Raw genomic sequence first — 21,416 nt, forward strand, 5'->3', positions numbered from 1 at the left:
ACATACTGGCAACTTAGCTTCAGTCACACCTTAGTGCTAACCAGCTTTATGAAGCTCTCCAGTCTGGCTTTAGGCTCATGCACAGTACTGAGATAGCCCTGGTGAAGGTTGTAAATGACCTGCTCATTGCTGCAGATACAGGATCCCCCACCATCTTGATTCTTCTGGACCTCAGTGCTGCTTTTGACACAGTAGATCAAACCATTCTAGTGCAGCCCCTCAGACAGCACACTACCATCTTTGGGACTGCCCTAAACTGGTTTAACTCCTCCTTTCTAACCGCAAGCAGTACGTCACCCTCAGTGAGGCAAGATCAGAGGAGTCCATCATAGCCTGCAATGGTAGGTGTTAGGACCTATCCTCTTCCTGCTCTACATGCCCCCACTTGGCCAGCTCTTCAGACAGCACAGTGTCCATTTAAACTACAACACAGACGACACACAGGTGTGCATTAAAACAACGCCTTATACAACATCTGCTCTGTCAACATTGTCCATCTGTCTGGAAGAAGGCAATTCTTGGATGCAGAACAACTTCCTCCAACTCAACAGCAACAAGGCAGAGGCAATGCTGACAGACATCCTCCAGCAGATCATTGTTGCAGCATCTGCCCTGCAGCATCTGACCTGCAGCATCCACCCTGCAGCAACTGCCCTGCCATATTTGGCCACATCATCCCCCTCGCCTCAGTCATCAATAATTTGGGTGTGAAATTCAACAATGCTCTCTCCTTCAATACCCACATTAGTCACGTCTGTAAAACGTAATTCTTTCACCTGAAGAACATCTCCCGCCTAAGACCCTCTCTCACCAAATCTGACGCAGAATAGCTAATGCATGCATTCATTTTCTCCAGAATTGATTATGGGAACACAATACTTGGGGGACTGCCTGCAAATTCAATTAATAACCTACAGCTCATCCAAAAGAGTGCTGCAAGGATTCTGACACAAACAAAAAATTCTGCCCACATCATCCACATCTTTGCTGATCTCCATTGGCTACCAGTTCCTCAAATAATTTATTTGAACATTCTCCTCCTTGTCTAAAAAACCCTAAATGGCATCTGACCCACCTACCTGTCAGACCTACTCTCCCCCATGAACCTAAACGCCCCTTACATTCAAGCCACGCTAAACTCCTCCATGCCCCCAGGACCAGGCTCCACACAATGGGGGGCTGTGCCTTTTTGTCCCAAACATCATGCCTGTGGAACTCCCTCCCTGATAACCTCAGGGCTGTTCAGAATGTTGTGGCCTTAAGACTCATCAGCTGGCCTTCCCTTCTCCTAGACATTGATTGTTGCTTTCATGATATGGTTAGATATACAGAGCGTTCAGAAAGTATTCAGACCCCTTGACTTGTCCACATTTTGTTACATTACAGCCTTATTCTAAAATTGATTAAATTAATTTGTTTTCCTCATCAATCTACACACAATACCCCATAATGACAAAGCGAAAACAGTTTTTTAGACATTTTTGCAAATGTATTAATGATAAAAACAGATACATTTACATAAGTATTCAGACCCTTTACTCAGTACTTTGTTGAAGCACCTTTGGCAGTGATTACAGCTTCGAGTCTTTTTGGGTATGACGTTACAAGCTTGGCACACCTGTGTTTGGGGAGTTTCTCCCATTCTTCTCTGCAGATCCTCTCAAGCTCTGTCAGGTTGGATGGGGAGCGTTGCTGCACAGATATTTTCAGATCTCTCCAGAGATGTTCGATAGGGTTCATGTCCGATCTCTGGCTGGGCCACTCAAGGACATTCAAAGACTTGTCCCGTAGCCACTCCTTCGTTGTCTTGACTGTGTGCTTAGGGTCATTGTCCTGTTGGAAGGTAAACCTTCTTCCCAGTCTGAGGTCCTGAGCGCTCTGGAGCAGGTTTTCATCAAAGATCTCTCTATACTTTGCTCCATTCATCTTTCCCTCGATCCTGACTAGTCTCCCAGTCCCTGCCGCTGAAAAACATCCCCACTGCATGATGCTGCCAACACCATGCTCCACCGTAGGGATGGTGCCAGGTTTCCTCCAGACGTGACGTTTGGCATTTAGGCCAAAAAGTTCAATCTTGGTGTCATCAGACCAGAGAATCTTGTTTCTCATGGTCTGAGAGTCCTTTATAAGCCTTTTGGCAAACTCCAACTCATGTGCCTTTTACGGAGGAGTGGCTTCCGTATAGCCACTCTACCATAAAGGCCTGATTCGTGGAGTGCTGCAGAGATGGTTGTCCTTCTGGAAGGTTCTCCCATCTCCATAGAGGAACTTTGGAGCTCTGTCAGAGTGACCATCGAGTTCTTGGTCGCCTCCCTGACCAAGGCCCTTCTCCCTCAATTGCTCAGTTTGTCCGGGCGGTCAGCTCTAAGAAGAGTCTTGGTGGTTCCAAACTTCTTCCATTTAAGAATGATGGAGGCCACTGTGTTCTTGGGGACCTTCAATGCTGCAAAAATATTTTGGTACACTTCCCTAGATCTGTGCGTCGATATAATCCTGTCATGGAGCTTCTCGGACAATTCTACGGCATGCACTGTCAACTGTTGGATCTTATATTGATAGATGGACTCCAATCAAGTTGTAGAAATATCTCAAGGATGGTCAATAGAAACAGGATGCACCTGAGCAACATTTTGAGTCTCATATCAAAAGGTCTGAATACTTTTGTAAATAAGGTATTTCTGTTTTTTAGATTTAATAAATTTGCTAAAATTTCAAACAAACTGTTTACACTTTGTCATTATGGGGTTTTGTGTGTAGATTGATGAGGATTAAAAAATTTGTTTTTAATCCATTTTAGAATAAGGCTGGAATTTAACAAATTGTGGAAAAAGTCAAGGGGTCTGAATATTTTCTGAATGCACTGTACATATTTGTTTTCTTTTTAAACTATTTTTCTATTTTCTATTTAATTTGATGCACTTTGAGATTATTGTTGTATAATGAAAAGCGCTTTACAAATGTAATTTATTAATATTATTATTATTATATTTCTGCCCCTAGGGATTTTGGGTACTCACCGATCCTCCTTCCTGTCCCTGAGATGGAGGTTCTAATTGGGCCAGCTGCTGTGTATCTCTGTGGGGACAAGCATCACCATAAACAGGGGTTTCTAACTTTAACCTAACCCTGTCTAGTAGAAAATATGGTAAATATGGTGGACTTACAGTAGACAATGTGGGTTAAAAACCACAGCATTTTAAATGGTCTTGACTCGGACTCTACAGTGACTTTGTCATTAAATGCTGTTGCCTCTTACCCAGTGCTATGGTGGCCTTCAGAGTTTAGTTCAACAGGATACGGTGAAGAGGAAACGTCTGTGTGTGGAACAATGAGGTTGTTCAGCAAAGGAACACAAATATCTGATTCATAGTACAACTATTATGTGACTAAGCCAATCTATCTTCACTGCACTTCAGAGCATATATTCTCTAAATTGTGATGGCTGCCTCTAACTCTGTCAAACCATGCACAGCGCCAAGCAGCACAGTCAGTCATTTCACCTCTTTGTCTACCAGAGGGCAGGCATGAAAGCCAAAGCTATCAGCATTGTAATATTATGGCTCTGCTAAAAGCTTGTCATAAACTACAGTGGCAGACGACAACATGCCATTGCAGCAGTGCCCAAGGTGACACAAATCCCCCATGACCCCTCCCACAACATAGCATGAGTCATAGTATGCCACTGCAGCAAAGCAACATGGGGAGAGAGGGAACATGATAAGGGGATGGTACTGTACTAGTTGGGCAGAACTACAGGACACACAGGGAGGGAGCGGTGTTAACGCATTGTTAACTCACCAGGGAAGATAAACTGTTGTCTAGGTTGTAAATAACAGCCAGCTAAAGGACAAGAGGAGAAACAACCACCAGAGGAAAATAGACAGGAGAGAGCGATATGATTGGGTTAGATAAGCCACAAGCAGTTAAGGAGATGTTATAATAGGATATATTATATGATTAGTGGTAAAATAGCAAATGAAGTGTAATTAGGAATTGGAATATGATTAGAGATGTGCTATTACTGGCTTAGGGTAGATTTGGAGTTAAGTGTTGTGATTGAGGTGAACACAGTAGGAATCTAGAGTCTTTGGGGTGGATGCCTGTGAGAGATACTGGAGAAGTGTTGCTTTGGAGTGAAATGCTAGTGGAACAGGGTAGGAATCTAGAGAGTGCTTGGGCCTGTCAAGAGCACTTGGGCCTGTAAAGAGCGCTTGGGCCTGTAAAGAGCACTTGGGCCTGTAAAGAGCGCTTGGGCCTGTGAAGAGCGCTTGGGCCTGTAAAGAGCGCTTGGGCCTGTGAAGAGCGCTTGGGCCTGTGAAGAGCGCTTGGGCCTGTGAAGAGCGCTTGGGCCTGTGAAGAGCGCTTGGGCCTGTGAAGAGCGCTTGGGCCTGTAAAGGCCTGTCATTGTGAGGACCTGGGAAGTGGAATCGGCTGTCTCGGGTCCCCAGGGGTCCGGGCGAGGGATTGGGGGGTGGTGTGGCGGTGACGCTGGGGGGGTTGCTCTGCTGGAAGGGGGTGGGCGAGGAGGGTGTAGAGGAAGTGGTGGAGGAGGGGTTACTGCTGGAATCCATCTGGCTCAGCATGGAAGGGTAGTCCTGAAAGAGGGTTTTCAACAGAAAGGTTTCATAAAATAACGTTCAGGACAAATTAGAGGTTCCATGTATGGTGACATTAATATTAATACACATACACACGTATGCTAAAACACTTTTTTCCAGCTTTTTGTTTAGCACCTTAGGTAAAGTGCCAAACTGGATTGGTAACTCTGCCGTGCGGTCAATTTGATTATTGATATCGGATGGTACAGATTCTGCTCGGCGGATTTGCGGGACTGAAAAATAAGAGAACAATGATTCAGTACTAAATTGACATTCTTGGGATGTATCGGGAAAAATATAATTACATTGTGCATTTTTTGTCGTTTGTATGCAGGAATGGACCAGGGCTTACGTGGAAGAAAAGATATCCTGCAGGGAAAGGCTTCTTTGGTACATTTGTTATGGCACTTTAACCTGGAAGCAGAGGAGACAGTAGTTCGCAGAGGAGCAGAGTGACTTGTGAACAAATGAAAGCGGAAATCTACAGTGCATTCAGAGAGTATTCAGACCCCTTGACTTTTTCCACATTTTGTTACGCTACAGTATTATTCTAAAATTGAATAAATTGTCCCCCCCCCCCACCCAATCTACACAAAATAGCCCATAATGACAGAGCAAAAACAGATTTTTAGAAAAATGGAAATAACACATTTACATAAGTATTCAGACCCTTTACTCAGTACTTTGTTGAAACACCTTTGGCAGTGATTACAGCTTCGAGTCTTTTTGGGTATGACGTTACAAGCTTGGCACACCTGTGTTTGGGGAGTTTCTCCCATTCTTCTCAGCAGATCCTCTCAAGCTCTGTCAGGTTGGATGGGGAGCGTTGCTGTACAGATATTTTCAGGTCTCTCCAGAGATGTTCGATAGGGTTCATGTCCGATCTCTGGCTGGGCCACTCAAGGACATTCAAAGACTTGTCCCGTAGCCACTCCTTCGTTGTCTTGGCTGTGTGCTTAGGGTCGTTGTCCTGTTGGAAGGTGAACATTCACTCCAGTCTGAGGTCCTGAGCACTCTGGAGCAGGTTTCATCAAGGTTCGCTCTGTACTTTGCTCCATTCATCTTTCCCTCGATCTTGACTTGTCTCCCAGTCCCTGCCGCTGAAAAACATCCCCACTGCATAATGCTGCCACCACCATGCTCGACCGTAGGGATGGCACCAGGTTTCCTCCAGACGTGACGTTTGGCATTTAGGCCAAAGACTTCAATCTTGTTTCAATCACACCAGAGAATATTGTTTCTCATGGTCTGAGAGTCCTTTAGGTGCCTTTTGGCAAACTCCAAGTGGGCTGTTATGTGCCTTTTACTGAGGAGTGGCTTCCGCCTGGCCACACTACCATAAAGGCCTGATTGGTGGAGTGCTGCAGAGATGGTTGTCCTTCAGAAAGGGTTCTTAAATTTAAGAATGATGGAGGCCACTGTGTTCTTGGGGACCTTTAATGCTGCAGAAATGTTTTGGCACCCTTCCCCAGATCTGTGCCTCGACACAATCCTGTCTCAGAGCTCTGCGGACAATTCCTTCAACCTCATGGCATGGTTTTTGTTCTGGCATGCACTGTCAACTGTGGGACCTTATATAGACAGGTGTGTGCTTTCAAAATCACGTCCAATCAATTGAATTTACCACAGGTGGACTCCAATCAAGTTGTAGAAACATTTCAAGGATGATCAATGGAAACAGGATGCACCTGAGCTCAATTTTGAGTCTCATAGCAAAGGGTCTGAATACTTTTTTAAATTTGAAAACATTTCTAAAAACCTGTTTTCGCTTTGTCATTATGGGGCACTGTGTGTAGATTGATGAGGAAAACATTTAATTTAATCAATTTTAGAATAAGGCTGTAATGTAACAAAATGTGGAAATAGTCATCGGGTCTGAATACTTTCTGAATGCACCGTATAGAAGGCTTATTCTTACTTGCAGTGTTTGCACTTAACACCAAACATCATGTTCTTATGACACACTTGGCATGTCTGTGAGAGCCAGGATTTGGTTGAAAACCTTAGAAGGAGAGAGAGAAGCAAAATATTAATATATTTCACTTATATCACAACTTCTAATGTTGGAGTTGCCTACTGAGTAGTGGACAAACTGTTCCAGAGAAGTTTATGTGTTGGAATTCTGCCAGATCCCAAATGGTTTTCATTGGAATCTGTTATCTCTTTTCCCCAAACTTTTACGCAAGATCAAAATGAATAAATACACACTTTTCAGTCAGATAAACACTGGTCTGGCTGAGTGTCTGCATAACTCAAATTCTCAGATTCTTGAGGCGCCATTCTCACCAGACCAATGCAAGAAATGTTTGGGGTCTGTGCCAAGCTAGTAAGCTGAGCTAAAAACCAGGAATGTATTTTCTTCACAAATCCCATCATATACAGTTGAAGTCGGAAGTTTACATACACTTAGGTTGGAGTCATTAAAACTTGTTTTTCAACCTCTCCAAAAATGTATTGTTAGCAAACTATAGTTTTGGCAAGTCGGTTAGGACATCTACTGTGTGCATGACACAAGTCATTTTTCCAACAATTGTTTACAGACAGATTATTTCACTTATAATTCACTGTATCACAATTCCAGTGGGTCAGAAGTTTACATACACTAAGTTGACTGTGCCTTTAAACAGCTAGGAAAATTCCAGAAAATGATGTCATGGCTTTAGAAGCTTCTGATAAGCTAATTTACATCATTTGAGTCAATTGGAGGTGTACCTGTGGATGTATTTCAAGGCCTACCTTCAAACTCAGTGCCTCTTTGCTTGACATCATGGGAAAATCAAAAGAAATCAGCCAAGACCTCAGAAAAACAATTGTAGACCTCCACAAGTCTGGTTCATCCTTGGGAGCAATTTCCAAATGCCTTAAGGTACCACGTTCATCTGTACAAACAATAGCACGCAAGTATAAACACTATGGGACCACGCAGGGTCTTCCAAATGGATAATGACCCCAAGAATATTTCCAAAGTTGTGGCAAAATGGCTTAAGGACAACAGAGTCAAGGTATTGGAGTGGCCATCACAAAGCCCTGACCTCAATCCTATAGCTCTGTCAGGAGGAATAGAACATTTGTGGGCAGAACTGAAAAAGCGTGTGCGAGCAAGGAGGCCTACAAACCTGACTCAGTTACACCAGCTCTGTCAGGAGGAATGGGCCATAATTCACACAACTTATTGTGGGAAGCGTGTGGAAGGCTACTCGAAACATTTGACCCAAGTTAAACAATTTAAAGGCAATGCTACCAAATACTAATTGAGTGTATGTAAACTTCTGACCCACTGGGAACGCGATGAAAGAAATAAAAGCTGAAATCAAACCTTCTCTCTACTATCATTCTGACATTTCACATTCTTAAAATAAAGTGGTGATCCTAACTGACCGAAGACAGGGATTGTTTACTTGGATTAAATGTCAGGAATTGTGAAAAACTGAGTTTAAATGTATTTGGCTAATGTGTATGTAAACTTCCGACTTCAACTGTACTCCACTAAGACCCAGAGGGCCTCTAAGGCTTAAACAATAGATACGTAAGTATGGTGATGATGTGTCCTACCTGTGTGTTACAGAGAGGCCGATATCTCTCCTCATTATCTGTGGAGACCCCCGGTGCAATGCCAGGTTATCTGGAAGGAAATGAGGGAGTGTTAGAGGAACTAGACAGAAAGGGGAACAGAAGACAGGAGATAGCAAGAGGGAGGCGGGGGAAGAGAGAGAGAGAGAAAAAAGAGTGGGAGAAAGAAAGACAGGAGAAAAGTGATGGAGTTCTAATCGAGTATGAGGGAAGGGGACAGAAAGGGAGGAAAAGAGAGAGAGGGAAACGCAGAAAGGCAGAGTTCCCAGGTTCCACTGGGGCAGCAGGACTCACGGTCGAGCAGCGTGGGGGTGCCTGGGAGGGTGTAGGGGGTGGTGGCCGGACCAGGGGTGCGGGCGGAGTCTTCACACCCGTTCCCACTGCTACTGTTGATGTGCACGTTCAGGAGCAGCTTGTTCTTCTTCCCCCCCCTGCAGAGAGAGGGCTAGCTGTGTGGGTCACTCAGAGAACAGACACATCATTCACACAGAAACCAACTCATTCCATAGGTTTTGACTCAAACACCCACACTTGCGATGAAAATGGCCACTCATATTCAACAGAGAAAACACAAAATAGCTAGCTCAATCAACAAAGGAAAACAGCAAAATGGCTGCCTTAATTAATGTCAGAAGACAGAATAGAGAAACACCCACTGATTGTTGGGCACTGGCTCTTCTATGCGATTGGCCAGCTGTGACTCGTGGCTTTTGCTGCGTGTGAGGGTGATGTTGAAGGGGAGTTGCAGCAGCATTCGGGAGGGGGGTGGGGGCGCGCGTGGGGGGTGCTTGGTGCGTCTCTGGGAGGGAGGGAAATTGGAGAGGAGCAGCGGCGAGGAGGGGAAAGTGTCCGTCATGTCACCTGTGTAGACTTGATGCCCCTTATCGTCCTCACAGGGTACAACAGTCACAGAGACAGAACGGGCGTGGGTGTGGGGACTGAGGATGGGGCTACGGGGTAGTGTGGCGGGGGTGGAGGGGCGACGGTCCGGAGGAGATAATGTGTTACTGTCACGGCGGGGCGACTCTGATATCAAGGTTCCTGTGTCTTCCCTGATGTCCCCACCTAAAGCAGAGGTCAGAGGTTAGAGTTACAAATAGTACTAAACTACAGAGCACACAGCATCAATAAGCACTGTTATTAATGACAGAAAAATAGCATAACGGTGTGACTGACCTGTCTCAGTGGCACTCTTCAGGCAGGAGAGGGCAGCGGTGAGTCGAGAGCACTCCTCTGGGTTGGAGCCCAGCCGTCTCATGGTGTCCTGCACCTGACAACTGGACATCTGCAGCAAAGCATCCAGGGACAGCTTCACTGGTACAGCCTGGACAGAGAGAGAGAGAGAGAGAGAGAGAGATGGCGAGAGGATGAGAATGAGAAAGGACGGAAGGAGACCTGAAACAGATGGGTAAAAGACTTAGGCAGGGAGGTATGTGTGTCAGAGATGAAGTGAAAATAAAGGGGTGAGAGAGAGAGTGAGAGAGACATGGGCAATGTGTGTGTGTGGTTGTCCCAGACAAGTTGCTATGACATTCTGCACAGATGTGCTGTGACACACTATCAACCCAACCTTCAGACAGGACTGCGTCAACCCTGTGTCACTTCAAGGCAGGCAGGAAGTGGGGGACATTGTGTAAGATGTGACATTTGGTCACTCTAGAGGTTACTTGGTGGCTATTTCAAGTCCAATGAAAAACACTATCCTTAAAGGGATAGCTACACTGAACAAAAATAAAAACGCAACATGTAAAGTGTTGATCCCATGTTCCATGAGCTGAAATAAAAGATCCCAGAAGTGTTGCATACGCACAAAAAGCTTATTTCTCAAAAATGTTGTGAACAAATTTGTTTACATCCCTGTTAGTGAGCATTTCTCCTTTGCCAAGATAATCCATCCACCTGACAGCTGTGGCATATCAAGAAGCTGAACAGCATGATCTTTGCACAGGTGCACAATGGGGAAAATAAAAGGCAACTCTAAAATGTTCAGTTTTGTCACACAACACAATGCCACAGATGTCTCAAGTTTTGAGGGAGCTTGCAATTGCCATGCTGACTGCAGGAATGTCCACCAGAGCTGTTGCCAGATAATTTCATGTTAATTTCTCTACCATAAGCCACCTCCAACATTGTTTTAGAAAATGTGGCAGTCATGTAAAATCCATAGATTAGGGCCTAAGGAATTTATTTCAATTGACTGATTTCCTCATATGAACTGTAACTCAGTAAAATATTTGAAATTGCATTTTGTGTTTATATTTTTGTTCAGTAAAGTTCACTCAGAGGTTTCTGAGATAAGGTACCCCAGTGCTGGACTGGTGAATTCCGGAATCTACTGGCAAGCCATGAAAAGAAGGCTTATACCAACCCATATACTACCAACATCCCCTATTGTTTCACTGGAATGAATTCTCACACCTCTGGTCTCCCCGGCGACAGTCCTCAGCCCAGTGGACCGTACTAACCAGAGTGGCGGGGGAGGGAGGTTTCTGGGATGGAGGCTTAATTGCCTGGCAACCATGTGCTTCCTGCATTGCATGGTAAATGGAGGAAACGGACAAAAGGCAACATGAAGTGGTGTTTGGCTCAGTGAGGGAGGCAGGAGACTGAGGAGTAGGATATTATCTAGGTCTATTAGTTATAGTCACGATCTGCACATCCACTAAGTATATGTTTCTACAGTCATATCAATGCTGCTTGGGAAAACTGGGGCTTGAGTCAAATTCAAAGGCCTTTGTCTAGTTTCTTACTGTGGCATGTTCATTTTGCTGTAGTAACTCACAATACCATGGAAATAAAAAAGTGATTTATTTCCCTGCGTCACTGAAATGATGAGACCTGGAAATCAGAATTCTTCTTCATAAAGCCTATTCCCAATAACCTAGCTGACCATAACGTTACTATGTCCACACAACAATGGACCTCAATACATTTGACATTCAGAGTCAGCAGCTTAGACAAGCACTGAGACTACACAGCTGTAGAATAGTAGGCCACCTTTCCAAGCCCTCACACTGACTCCCTCACCCCCTAAGAACCACTGGCCTTCACAGCAGGGCCCAGGAGGTTGGGCAACTGGTGACAACAGACACGCCGGGTTCTATTTTTAGCCTGTCGTTGTTGTTATTTTGGACCCTTTTGTTTTGCTTGACAGAAATAAACTAGCAGGATTGGTACAGGCTGTGTGTGGGACCTGGAGGAACCCACCCAACCACAAAGCCAGCCAGCCTTTTGCTATCATATTGACAGATAGTGTAGTGTAGTGTAGTGTAGTGTGTGTGTGTGTGTGTGTGTGTGTGTGTGTGTGTGTGTGTGTGTGCGTGCGTGCGTGCGTGCGCGCGTGCGTGCGTGCGTGTGTGTGTGCATGCACACGTGGCAGAAATGGGTCATCAATTCAACAGCTTGTGTCATTAGTGTTATAGAACTTAATCACTTGTATGTACAGATGAATAACAACAAGGTATTTGTGTAAGGGACATGGTTGGGACCAGAGGCTTAGATAAGTGCCCACTTATTCCAGTAGTAGCAGGATCAAAGGGAGGGTGGAGTGGGTGGCAGCGGGCCAGACCAGGGCTACTGTTATTTATCAGTATCTGTATCTAGGCAGATGAGAGGAGAGTCCCAGGATACAGAGCCCCTGGCTGGAACCTCCCCATTAAAACCTGATAACTTCTTTGCCCGTCATGCCTATTGCCTAAGGTATTACCTCTTCAATAAGCACTGAGGCACTTGATGTGTATTGAGGTGCAATGGTCTACCATGGAACTCAACCCCCCCATAGAATGATTTGTTTTTCCAGGGAGTCACTTTCTTATTATCAGCAGACAGACTTGTTACCCACAACAAAAGACAAGCTGAGCTGGAAATTCACCAGGAAGCAAGGTGTCTAATGGGGATATGATTTTGCTTGATGGTACGTTTAGACTCTTTATCTTATGACACAATCTCAACCAACTGCACTGTCATGTCAGTAGAACCTGTCCAACTCATCTGTTGAATGTACACATGCACCCTGTGCCCACAGACCACACATAGCAGGTGTGTGTGTGTGAGAGAGAGACACACACACACACACTATGTGCTGTGGGTTATGATACTGTGTGTGGGACAGGCTAGAACTTCAAACTGACAGCGTATGAAAAGGCTGACACATACCGTTGCTTGGGTGTCAGCCTTTCTGGGCATGCTATGACTGGCTGTGTTTGGTGTTGACGTAACCTAATAATGATAGAACAGATGACTGACTACACAGAACCAGAGAGAGAGAGAGAGGTCGACAAAAACAGCTCAACTAAACGGTTACCACAAACAGACACATGACCACACAGCCCATGATCACAAACACTATGACCACACACACCATGACCACACACACAAACCACTTATCTCATCCGTGTGCTACCTGCACCCATTAAACCTCTAAAAGTTTAAGACTTTTACTACTATAGCCCATAGAAACGCATTCAATAACACATTCATAAATGGCAAAAAAAGACAGTCCAAAAATCAATTATAAGGAATAAGGTTCTGACGTGTCTGTCATATATCGAGGAGGTATACAGTAAGAAAGCTAAGGAAATATAGGATATATTTTTTTTCTACACATATTTAACCCCTTATTTTTGTTGGCACAAAACTACGTCTATACTTCCATTCATTTGTATAGGTTACCTTCAGACGAGTCTGTGACACTTGTGGGGGTAGTAGAGCAAAATGGAGAACACCATCTTTCCATAGAGTGTAGGCCAAACCGTTCGGACTCTACAGACGTTTTGTGAGAAGACCGATTTTTGGGATGTCTCATGGTCTGACAAACACCGCTGTAGCTCGACCACCTTCCGAGCTGCAGCCGACATAGGCGGATGCGGAGAATTGAGACGCAGTCCATGCAACAAAAAAATTATATCTCTAGCTTAAACTGACGGATTTTGATGGGGATTTTTTTATTATGTTACTTAGATTAACGCACCGGTGGGTCAATAGACTCTTAAGGATTTAATAACACCCAACACAAGACCCCTTCTATAAATCATCAAAGAAACACAGTCACCCAGACACACAGAACATACACGTGAGCCAGGAGGTGAACACACTAATCAGCCTAGCTACTGGAAGCTACTGGAATACGTAGAAACTTATGGGGGTGTAGTGAGATACCCAATGGGCTGGGTGATTCTCTTTTCATCACTCATCTTGAAAAAACGTATACTAAAAACGTAGAAATCAATCAATCCGCCATTACAAACACAACGGAAAAATCAAATGATTTATTATTGAAATATTGAAATAGCATGGGAAACCGAGGAAAAACAAATTGATACAATTTAAGACCAAGTGGTAAACAGTAATGCAGGCACTAGGGAGGGGTGTGTGAGCATGCGGGTCTGGGCAGATGAGATGTTGTCATTGTTTGTGTGTGTTTGTAAGTTGTTGTTCGTATGTATAAGTTCGTATCTGGAGTGAAATTAAATACTAAACAAAGAAAAATAAACTTTGCAAGGAACACACATGAACACACAAACACACACACACACACACACACAAATACACACAGACGGGAGGGAGCATACTAAAACCTGTTAACATCAACAAACTAAACAGAACAACCGCCTCTTAAATCCTCAAATTAAAAGAGGCCAGACTCAACAACAGTAATCTTCTCTGTGCTACTAAATCCCATGTCTTGTGTACTAACACAGTATTATCAGCTAATAACTTATTTAGTCTACACAGAGCTACAGTCTATCAGCACTGCGGAAACAAGTCACTCTCTAGTAAGACACTAATAGGCTAATAGGAAACACCTGGTATAAAAAAGCCATGGTGCTATACAAAAGGCTTTCCTTCAGTAGATTGTTCTAAAGCTTTCCTATAGTACGTACCATGTGCTCCTTATGGACCCTGTTGTGTTGTAGTCTCTTCTCTAATGTCCCAGTGATATCCCTAGTGCTCCAAACCACTGTCAAAAACACTGTGAGATCTCAACTCCTCTTCTGAGCGCAGTCTCACACTCGCTGTTTTTTTTCTCTCACTCACTCCCTCAGTCCCTCCCTCCCTTCCCTACCCCCTTCTCTGTCTCTCTCTTTTCTTTCCAAGCAGGCTCTGCCAGATAGCCAGCCTGTCTGTCTTCCTGCTTCTGGCATGCCAAAGCGGTGCATCAGGCATCGGGCCTAACAGAACATCTCCCTGCTGGGCATAATAGGGAAGCCCTACAGAGTAGCCCAACACAACAGCAAGCCGCCAAACACAGTGGCCCTAGTAACCCCACAAAGCAGCCGTAGTAGGATGGGAGACTGCTAGAAACAGTATTAGAGAATCTCAACAGATAAGCTGTCTGTGCAGAATGCAGCCAGTGACCTCAAGTCTAACAGCCATAGAGACTACTTGATGGGGTTGATTCATATATCTCTCTCAGTCTCGGATGGCTCAGGAAGTCCTTCCTCCAGACAGGACCATGAAGACAAGGAGAGAACCATAACTAATCAGTGCTTTGCCCCCCAATCTCAGAAGACTGCCTCCACTTCCTATGAACACTAGTATTTATCCACAGGCCATCGTCCTGGACACTCCAGATAAGACAAAGGCTGGCCTTAAGACCAGACACTAGCATTTCTCCACAGGCCATCGTCCTGGACGCTCCAGATAAGACTAAGGCTGGCCTTAAGACCAGAGAACCGGGGATAGTGAGAAGGGAGTATGGAAGAGAGAGAGAGGGAAAGAGAGAGGGGGGGTAGGTAGGTAGGGGATATACAGTTGAAGTCGGAAGTTTACATACACCTTAGCCAAATACATTTAAACTCAGTTTTTCACAATTCCTGACATTTAATCAGAGTAAAAATTCCCTGTCTTTGGTCAGTTAGGATCACCACTTAATTTTAAGAATGTGAAATGTCAGAATAATAGTAGAGAGAATTATTTATTTCAGCTTTTATTTCTTTCATCACATTCCCAGTGGGTCAGAAGTTTACATTCACTCAATTAGTATTTGGTAGCATTGCCTTTAAATTGGTGTAACTGGTGTAACTGAGTCAGGTTTGTAGGCCTCCTTGCTCACACACGCTTTTTCAGTTCTGCCCACATATTTTCTATGGGATTGTCACGTCCTGACCATAGTAAGATGTGATTTTCTATGTTAGAGTAGGTCAGGGCATGACAGGGGGTGTTTTGTGTTTTTCTATGTTTTCTATTTCTATGTTTAAGTTCTAGTTTTTCAATTTCTATATTGTTGTTTTTTAGGTTGATCTCCAATTGGAGGCAGCTGGTCCTCGTTACCTCTGATTGGAGATCATATTTAAGTAGGGGTTTTTCTTCCTGGGTTTTGTGGGTGATTATCTTTTGAGTAGTGTTTGTTTCTCTCTGCGTCACGGTTTGTTGTTTTGTAAATTCAGTTATTTATGTTTTGCAAAGTTTAATGGATTTAATAAAATGTGGAACTACAACCACGCTGCACTTTGGTCCGATCCTTTAGACAACCGTGACAGGGATTGAGGTCAGAGCTTTGTGATGGCCACTCCAATTCCTTGACTTTGTTGTCCTTAAGCCATTTTGCCACAACTTTGGAAGTATGCTTGTGGTCATTGTCCATTTGGAAGAGCCATGCGATCAAGCTTTAACTTTCTGACTGATGTCTTGAGATGATGCTTCAATATATCCACATCATTTTCCTGCCTCATGATGCCATCTATTTTGTGAAGTGCACCAGTCCCTCCTGCAGCAAAGCACTCCCACAACATGATGCTGCCACCCCCGTGCTTCACGGTTGGGATGGTGTTCTTTGGCTTGCAAGCCTCCCCCTTTTTCCTCCAAACATAACGATGGTCATTATGGCCAAACAGTTCTATTTTTGTTTCATCAGACCAGAGGACATTTCTCCAAAAAGTACGATCTTTGTCCCCATGTACATTTGCAAGCCGTAGTCTGGATTTTTATTGCCGGTTTTGTAGCAGTGGCTTCTTCCTTGCTGAGTGGCCTTTCAGGTTGTCGATATAGGACTCGTTTTACTGTGGATATAGATACTTGTGTACCTGTTTCCTCCAGCATCTTCACAAGGTCCTTTGCTGTTGTTCTGGGATTGATTTGCACTTTTCGCACCAAAATACGTTTATCTCTAGGAGACAGAACGTGTCTCCTTTCTGAGCGGTATGACGACTGCGTGGTCCCATGGTGTTTATACTTGCGTGCTATTGTTTGTACAGATGAACGTGGTACCTTCAGGTGTTTGGAAATTGCTCCCAAGGATGAACCAGACTTGTGGAGGTCTACAATTGTTTTTCTGAGGTCTTGGCTGATTTCTTTTGATTTTCCCATGATGTCAAGCAAAGAGGCACTGAGTTTGAAGGTAGGCCTTGAAATACATCCACAGGTACACCTCCAATTGACTCAAATGATGTCAATTAGCCTATCAGAAGCTTCTAAAACCATGACATCATTTTCTGGAATTTTCCAAGCTCTGTAAAGACACAGTCAACGGAGTGTATGTAAACTTCTGACCCACTGAAATTGTGATACAGTGAATTATAAAAAACTGTTGAAGAAATTACTTGTGTCATGCACAAAGTAGATGTCCTAACCAACTTGCCAATACTATAGTTGTTAACAAGATATTTGTGGAGTGGTTTAAAAATGAGTTTTATTGACTCCAACCGAAGTGTATGTAAACTTCCGACTTCAACTGTATCTTCCACAAGGGCACAGGAAACAGAAGTTTTGTTGAGGTCCTTTGTACTTTTTCTGCTCTGACCAACCTCTTTCCTCTCTTCCTTGGGAGACATACTTCTATGTGTTCCCTGTTACTGCAGCTGACCTGAGATTACACTAACTAACCCCTGGTTCTTCATACATGTGTTGATTCAGTCTGGTCCCATGCTGACACCAAATCATCCTTAACACATATTGACATCCCCCATTAGTTGAAGTTTTACACAAGCAAGTCCCAAGTGTTTTAGGTAGTTATATACAAGTAAATGAGTAAATATCAAGAACAAATTGGAAAAAATATGATATTAGTTGATGGAGCTAAAAGTGGAGCTATGCTAACTAAACACAACTCTTTCCCCCTGGTTATCACTGCCTCTTCATACATTTTCCTAAACTGTCCAGTCATGCAAATGTGGAAAAGAGGCACGCCTGATCTGGGCTCTGCCCTGAGGGCCATTCCTCACCTCTTCCTGTGTAAACAGTGGCAGCGCTGAGCCGGGGACAAAGCCTCCCTCTCTCTCAAATCTCCCAAGGTTTACAATGGCTGAGGGCTGGGAGAAGAGCGCTCATTATCTGAGATCTTTTATAGCCTAGCCTGAGATCTGTTTGTGCTGTCTTCCTAACTCCTATGGTCATTGTCACCACCAGGACTTGGCAAAACAAGTTTCAAATTTGAATGTCACATTCACAAGTATAGTGAAATGCTTTTCTTAAAAACTCAAAACCCAACAATGCAATAATCAACAAAAATGTATCACTAGGAAAAAACACATGAGAAATAAGAATAAGCTATATGAAATACACAATAAAGTAAGTAAGCATACTATATACAGGAAATATTTAGAAAGTCAGTTCCAATACTATATTTACATGTGCAGGGATACTAAATACATATAGGGGTAAGGTGACTAGGCAACAGGATATAAGATAAACAGAGTAGCAGCAGCTTGCATGTGAGTGGGTGTGCAGGTGTGTAGAGTCAATATTTTTTATTGTTTTATTTATTTTACCTTTATTTAACCAGGTAGGCCAGTTGAGAACAACTTCTCATTTACAACTGCGACCTGACCAAGATAAAGCAAAGCAGTGCGACAAAAACAACAACACAGAGTTACACATAAACAAACATGACGGGTGAAATATACCTGCTGGAGCGCATGCTAGGGGAGGGTGTTGCTAGGGTGACCAATGAGCTGAGATAAGGCGGGGCTTGACCTAGCAAAGACTTATAGATGACCTGGAGCCAGTGGGTTTGGCGACGAATATGTAGCGAGGGCCAGTCAACGAGAGCATACAGGTCGCAGTGGTGGGTAGTATATGGGGCTTTGGTGACAAAACTGATGGCACTGTGATAGACTACATCCAGTTTGCTGAGCAGAGTGTTGGAGGCTATTTTGTAAATGACATCGCCGAAGTCAACGATCGGTAGGATGGTCAGTTTTACGAGGGTATGTTTGGCAGCATGAGTGAAGGAGGCTTTGTTGCGAAATAGGAAGCCGATTCTAGATTTAATTTTGGATTGGAGATGCTTAATGTGAGTCTGGAAGGACAGTTTACAGTCTAACCAGACACCTAAGTATTTGTAGTTGTCCACATATTCTAAGTCAGAACTGTGCAGAGTAGCGATGCTAGTCGGGCAGGCGGGAGGGTGCAGGCAGAAATCGGTTGAAGAGCATGCATTTAGTTTTACTAGCATTTAAAAGCAGTTGGAGGCCACGGAAGGAGGGTTGTATGGCATTGAAGCTTGTTTGGAGGTTTGTTAACACAGTGTCCAAAGAAGGGCCAGATGTATACAGAATGGTGTCGTCTGAGTAAAGGTGGATCAGAGAATCTCCAGCAACAGGAGCGACATCATTGATATATTCAGAGAAAAAAGTCGGCCCGAGAATTGAACCCTGTGGCACCCCCATAGAGACTGCCAGAGGTCCGGACAACAGGCCCTCCGATTTGACACACTGAACTCTATCTGAGAAGTAGTTGGTGAACCAGGCGAGGCAGTCATTTGAGAAGCCAAGGCTATTGAGTCTGCCGATAAGAATGTGCTGATTGAGTCAAAAGCCTTAGCCAAGTCAATGAAGATGGCTGCCCAGTACTGTCTTTTATTGATGGCGGTTATGATATCTTTTAGGACCTTGAGCGTGGCTGAGGTGCACCCACGACCAGCTCGGAAACCAGATTGCATAGTGGAGAAGGTATGTTGGGATTCTAAATGGTCGGTGATCTGTTTGTTAACTCGGCTTTCAAAGATTTTAGAAAGGCACGGCAGGATGGATATAGTATAACAGTTTGGGTCTAGAGTGTCTCGGCAGCTATCCAATCTTCGGAGATCTCAGACGATACAAAAGAGAGGTTGAATAGGCTAGTAATAGGGTTTACAACAATTTCGGCAGATCATTTTAGATAGAGAGGGTCCAGATTGTCTCGCCCAGCTGATTTGTAGGGATCCAGATTTTGCAGCTCTTTCAGAACATCAGCTGTCTGGATTTGGGTGAAGGAGAAGCGGGGGGGGGGGGCTTGGACAAGTTGCTGCAGGTTGGCCGGGGTAGGGTTAGCCAGGTGGAAAGCATGGCCAGCCGTACAAAAATGCTTATTGAAATTATCGATTGTCGTAGATTTATCAGGGGTGACAGTGTTTCCTATCCTCAGTGCAATATTCAGCTGGGAGGAGGTGCTCTTATTCTCCATGGACTTTACAGTGTCCCAAAACGTTTTGGAATTAGTGCTACAGGATGCAAATTTCTGTTTGAAAAAGCTAGCCTTAGCTTTCCTAACTGACTGAGTACATTGGTTCCTGACTTCCCTGAAAAGTTGCATATCGCGGGGGCTCTTCGATGCTAAAGCAGAATGCCACAGGATGTTTTTGTGCTGGTCAAGGGCAGTCAAGTCTGGGGTGAACCAAGGGCTATATCTGTTCTTAGTTCTACATTTTTTGAACGGGGCATGCTTATTTAAGATGGTGAGGAAATTACTTTTAAAGAACAAGCAGGCATCCTCTACTGACGGGATGAGGTCTATATCCTTCCAGGATACCTGGGCCAGGTCGATTAGAAAGGCCTGTTCGCTGAAGTGTTTTAGGTGAGTGTTTGACAGTGATGAGGGGCGGACCCATTACGCACGCAGTCAATGAGGCAGTGATCGCTGAGATCCTGGTTGAAGACATCAGAGGTTTATTTAGAGGGCAAGTTGGTCAGGATGATATCTAAGAGGGTGCCCATGGATACGGATTTAGGGTTGTACCTGGTAGGTTCCTTGATCATTTGTGTGAGATTAAGGGCTCTAGCTTAGATTGTAGGACGTCCGGGGTGATAAGCATGTCCCAGTTTAGGTCATCTAACAGTACGAACTCTGAAGATAGATGGGGGGGCAATCAATTCACATATGGGCACAGCTGAGGGGTAAAGGGGGTCTATAACAAGCGGCAACGTTGAGAGACTTGTTTCTGGAAAGGTGGATTTTTAAAAGCAGAAGCTTGAATTGTTTGGGCACAGACCTGGATAGTATGGCAGAACTGCAGGCTATCTCTGCAGTAGATTGCAACTCCACCCCCTTGGGCAGTTCTGTCTTGTCGGAAAATGTTATACTTAGGGATGGAAATTCCAAGATTTTTGGTGGCCTTCCTAAGCCAGGATTCAGACACGGTTAGCACATCAGGGTTGGCAGAGTGTGCTAAAGCAGTGAATAAAATAAACTTAGGGAGGAGGCTTCTAATGTTAACATGCATGATAGTATAAATGTATGTGCAGTATAAATGTATGTGCATATTATGTGTGAGTGACAAAATGATGGAGTGAGTGTTTGTGTGTGTGTGTGTAGGGCCCTGTGAGTGTGCAGTGAGACAGTGCAAATATTGAACGAATAGGTCTACCCGTGTGGCTCAGTTGGTAGAGTATAGTGCTCGCAATGCCAGGGCTGTGGGTTTGATTCCCATGGGAGACCAGTACAAAAGAAATTGTATGAAAATGTATGCACTTACTACTCTAAGTTGCTCTGAATAAAAACGTCTGCTAAATGACTAAAATGTAATAAATATACAAGGTAAACTCAGTCTGTGTATTTATTTATCAGTTGTATTGCTTAAGGATAGAAGCTGTTCAAGAGCCTGTTGGTGTCAGACTTGATGCACCGGTACCTCTTGCCATGTGGTAGCAGAGGAAATAGTCTATGGTTTGGGAGGTTGGGGTCTTTGACGATTTTCAGGGCCTTCTTTTCACAACGCCTGATATAGAGGTCCTGGATGGCAGTGAGCTCGGCCCCATGATATGCTGGGCTGTTCGCACAACCCTCTGTAGCGCCATGCGATCGAGGGTGGAGCTATTGCCATACCTAGCAGTGATGCAGCCAGTCAATATGCTTCAATGGTACAGCTGTAGAACCTTTTCAGGATTTGAGGGCCCATGCCAAACTTTTTCAACCTCCTGAGGGTGAAGAGGCACTGTTACGCCTTCTTCACGACTGTGCATGTGTGTTTGGACCATTTTAAGTCTTGAGGGATTTGGCACCGAGGAAGCTGTCTACCTGCTCCACTGCCACCACGCCAATGTGGATGGGGGC

General features: G+C 44.3%; 1 protein-coding gene across 4 annotated transcripts in view; it reads right to left on the reverse strand.

The window, feature by feature from the left end:
- Positions 1-21,416, reverse strand: part of LOC115163577 (kinase suppressor of Ras 1) — a 68,620-nt gene that overhangs the window by 7,129 nt on the left and 40,075 nt on the right. For 2 of the 4 annotated variants that reach the window (XM_029715569.1, XM_029715571.1), the window contains 11 exons: positions 9,345-9,492; positions 8,825-9,233; positions 8,463-8,599; positions 8,151-8,220; positions 6,517-6,600; positions 4,951-5,012; positions 4,734-4,831; positions 4,415-4,595; positions 3,799-3,840; positions 3,257-3,314; positions 3,018-3,075 (listed from right to left, as the gene is read on the reverse strand). In XM_029715569.1, coding sequence (XP_029571429.1) covers positions 3,018-3,075; positions 3,257-3,314; positions 3,799-3,840; positions 4,415-4,595; positions 4,734-4,831; positions 4,951-5,012; positions 6,517-6,600; positions 8,151-8,220; positions 8,463-8,599; positions 8,825-9,233; positions 9,345-9,492 — 1,347 coding nt within the window. Of the gene's footprint in view, positions 1-3,017; positions 3,076-3,256; positions 3,315-3,798; positions 3,841-4,414; positions 4,596-4,733; positions 4,832-4,950; positions 5,013-6,516; positions 6,601-8,150; positions 8,221-8,462; positions 8,600-8,824; positions 9,234-9,344; positions 9,493-14,050; positions 14,197-21,416 lie in introns of those variants that run through there. The other 2 variants (XM_029715572.1, XM_029715570.1) reach the window with 2 other exon arrangements.

This window comes from Salmo trutta, chromosome 26 (assembly GCF_901001165.1).
Source record: "Salmo trutta chromosome 26, fSalTru1.1, whole genome shotgun sequence".
Classification (NCBI taxonomy): domain Eukaryota; kingdom Metazoa; phylum Chordata; class Actinopteri; order Salmoniformes; family Salmonidae; genus Salmo; species Salmo trutta.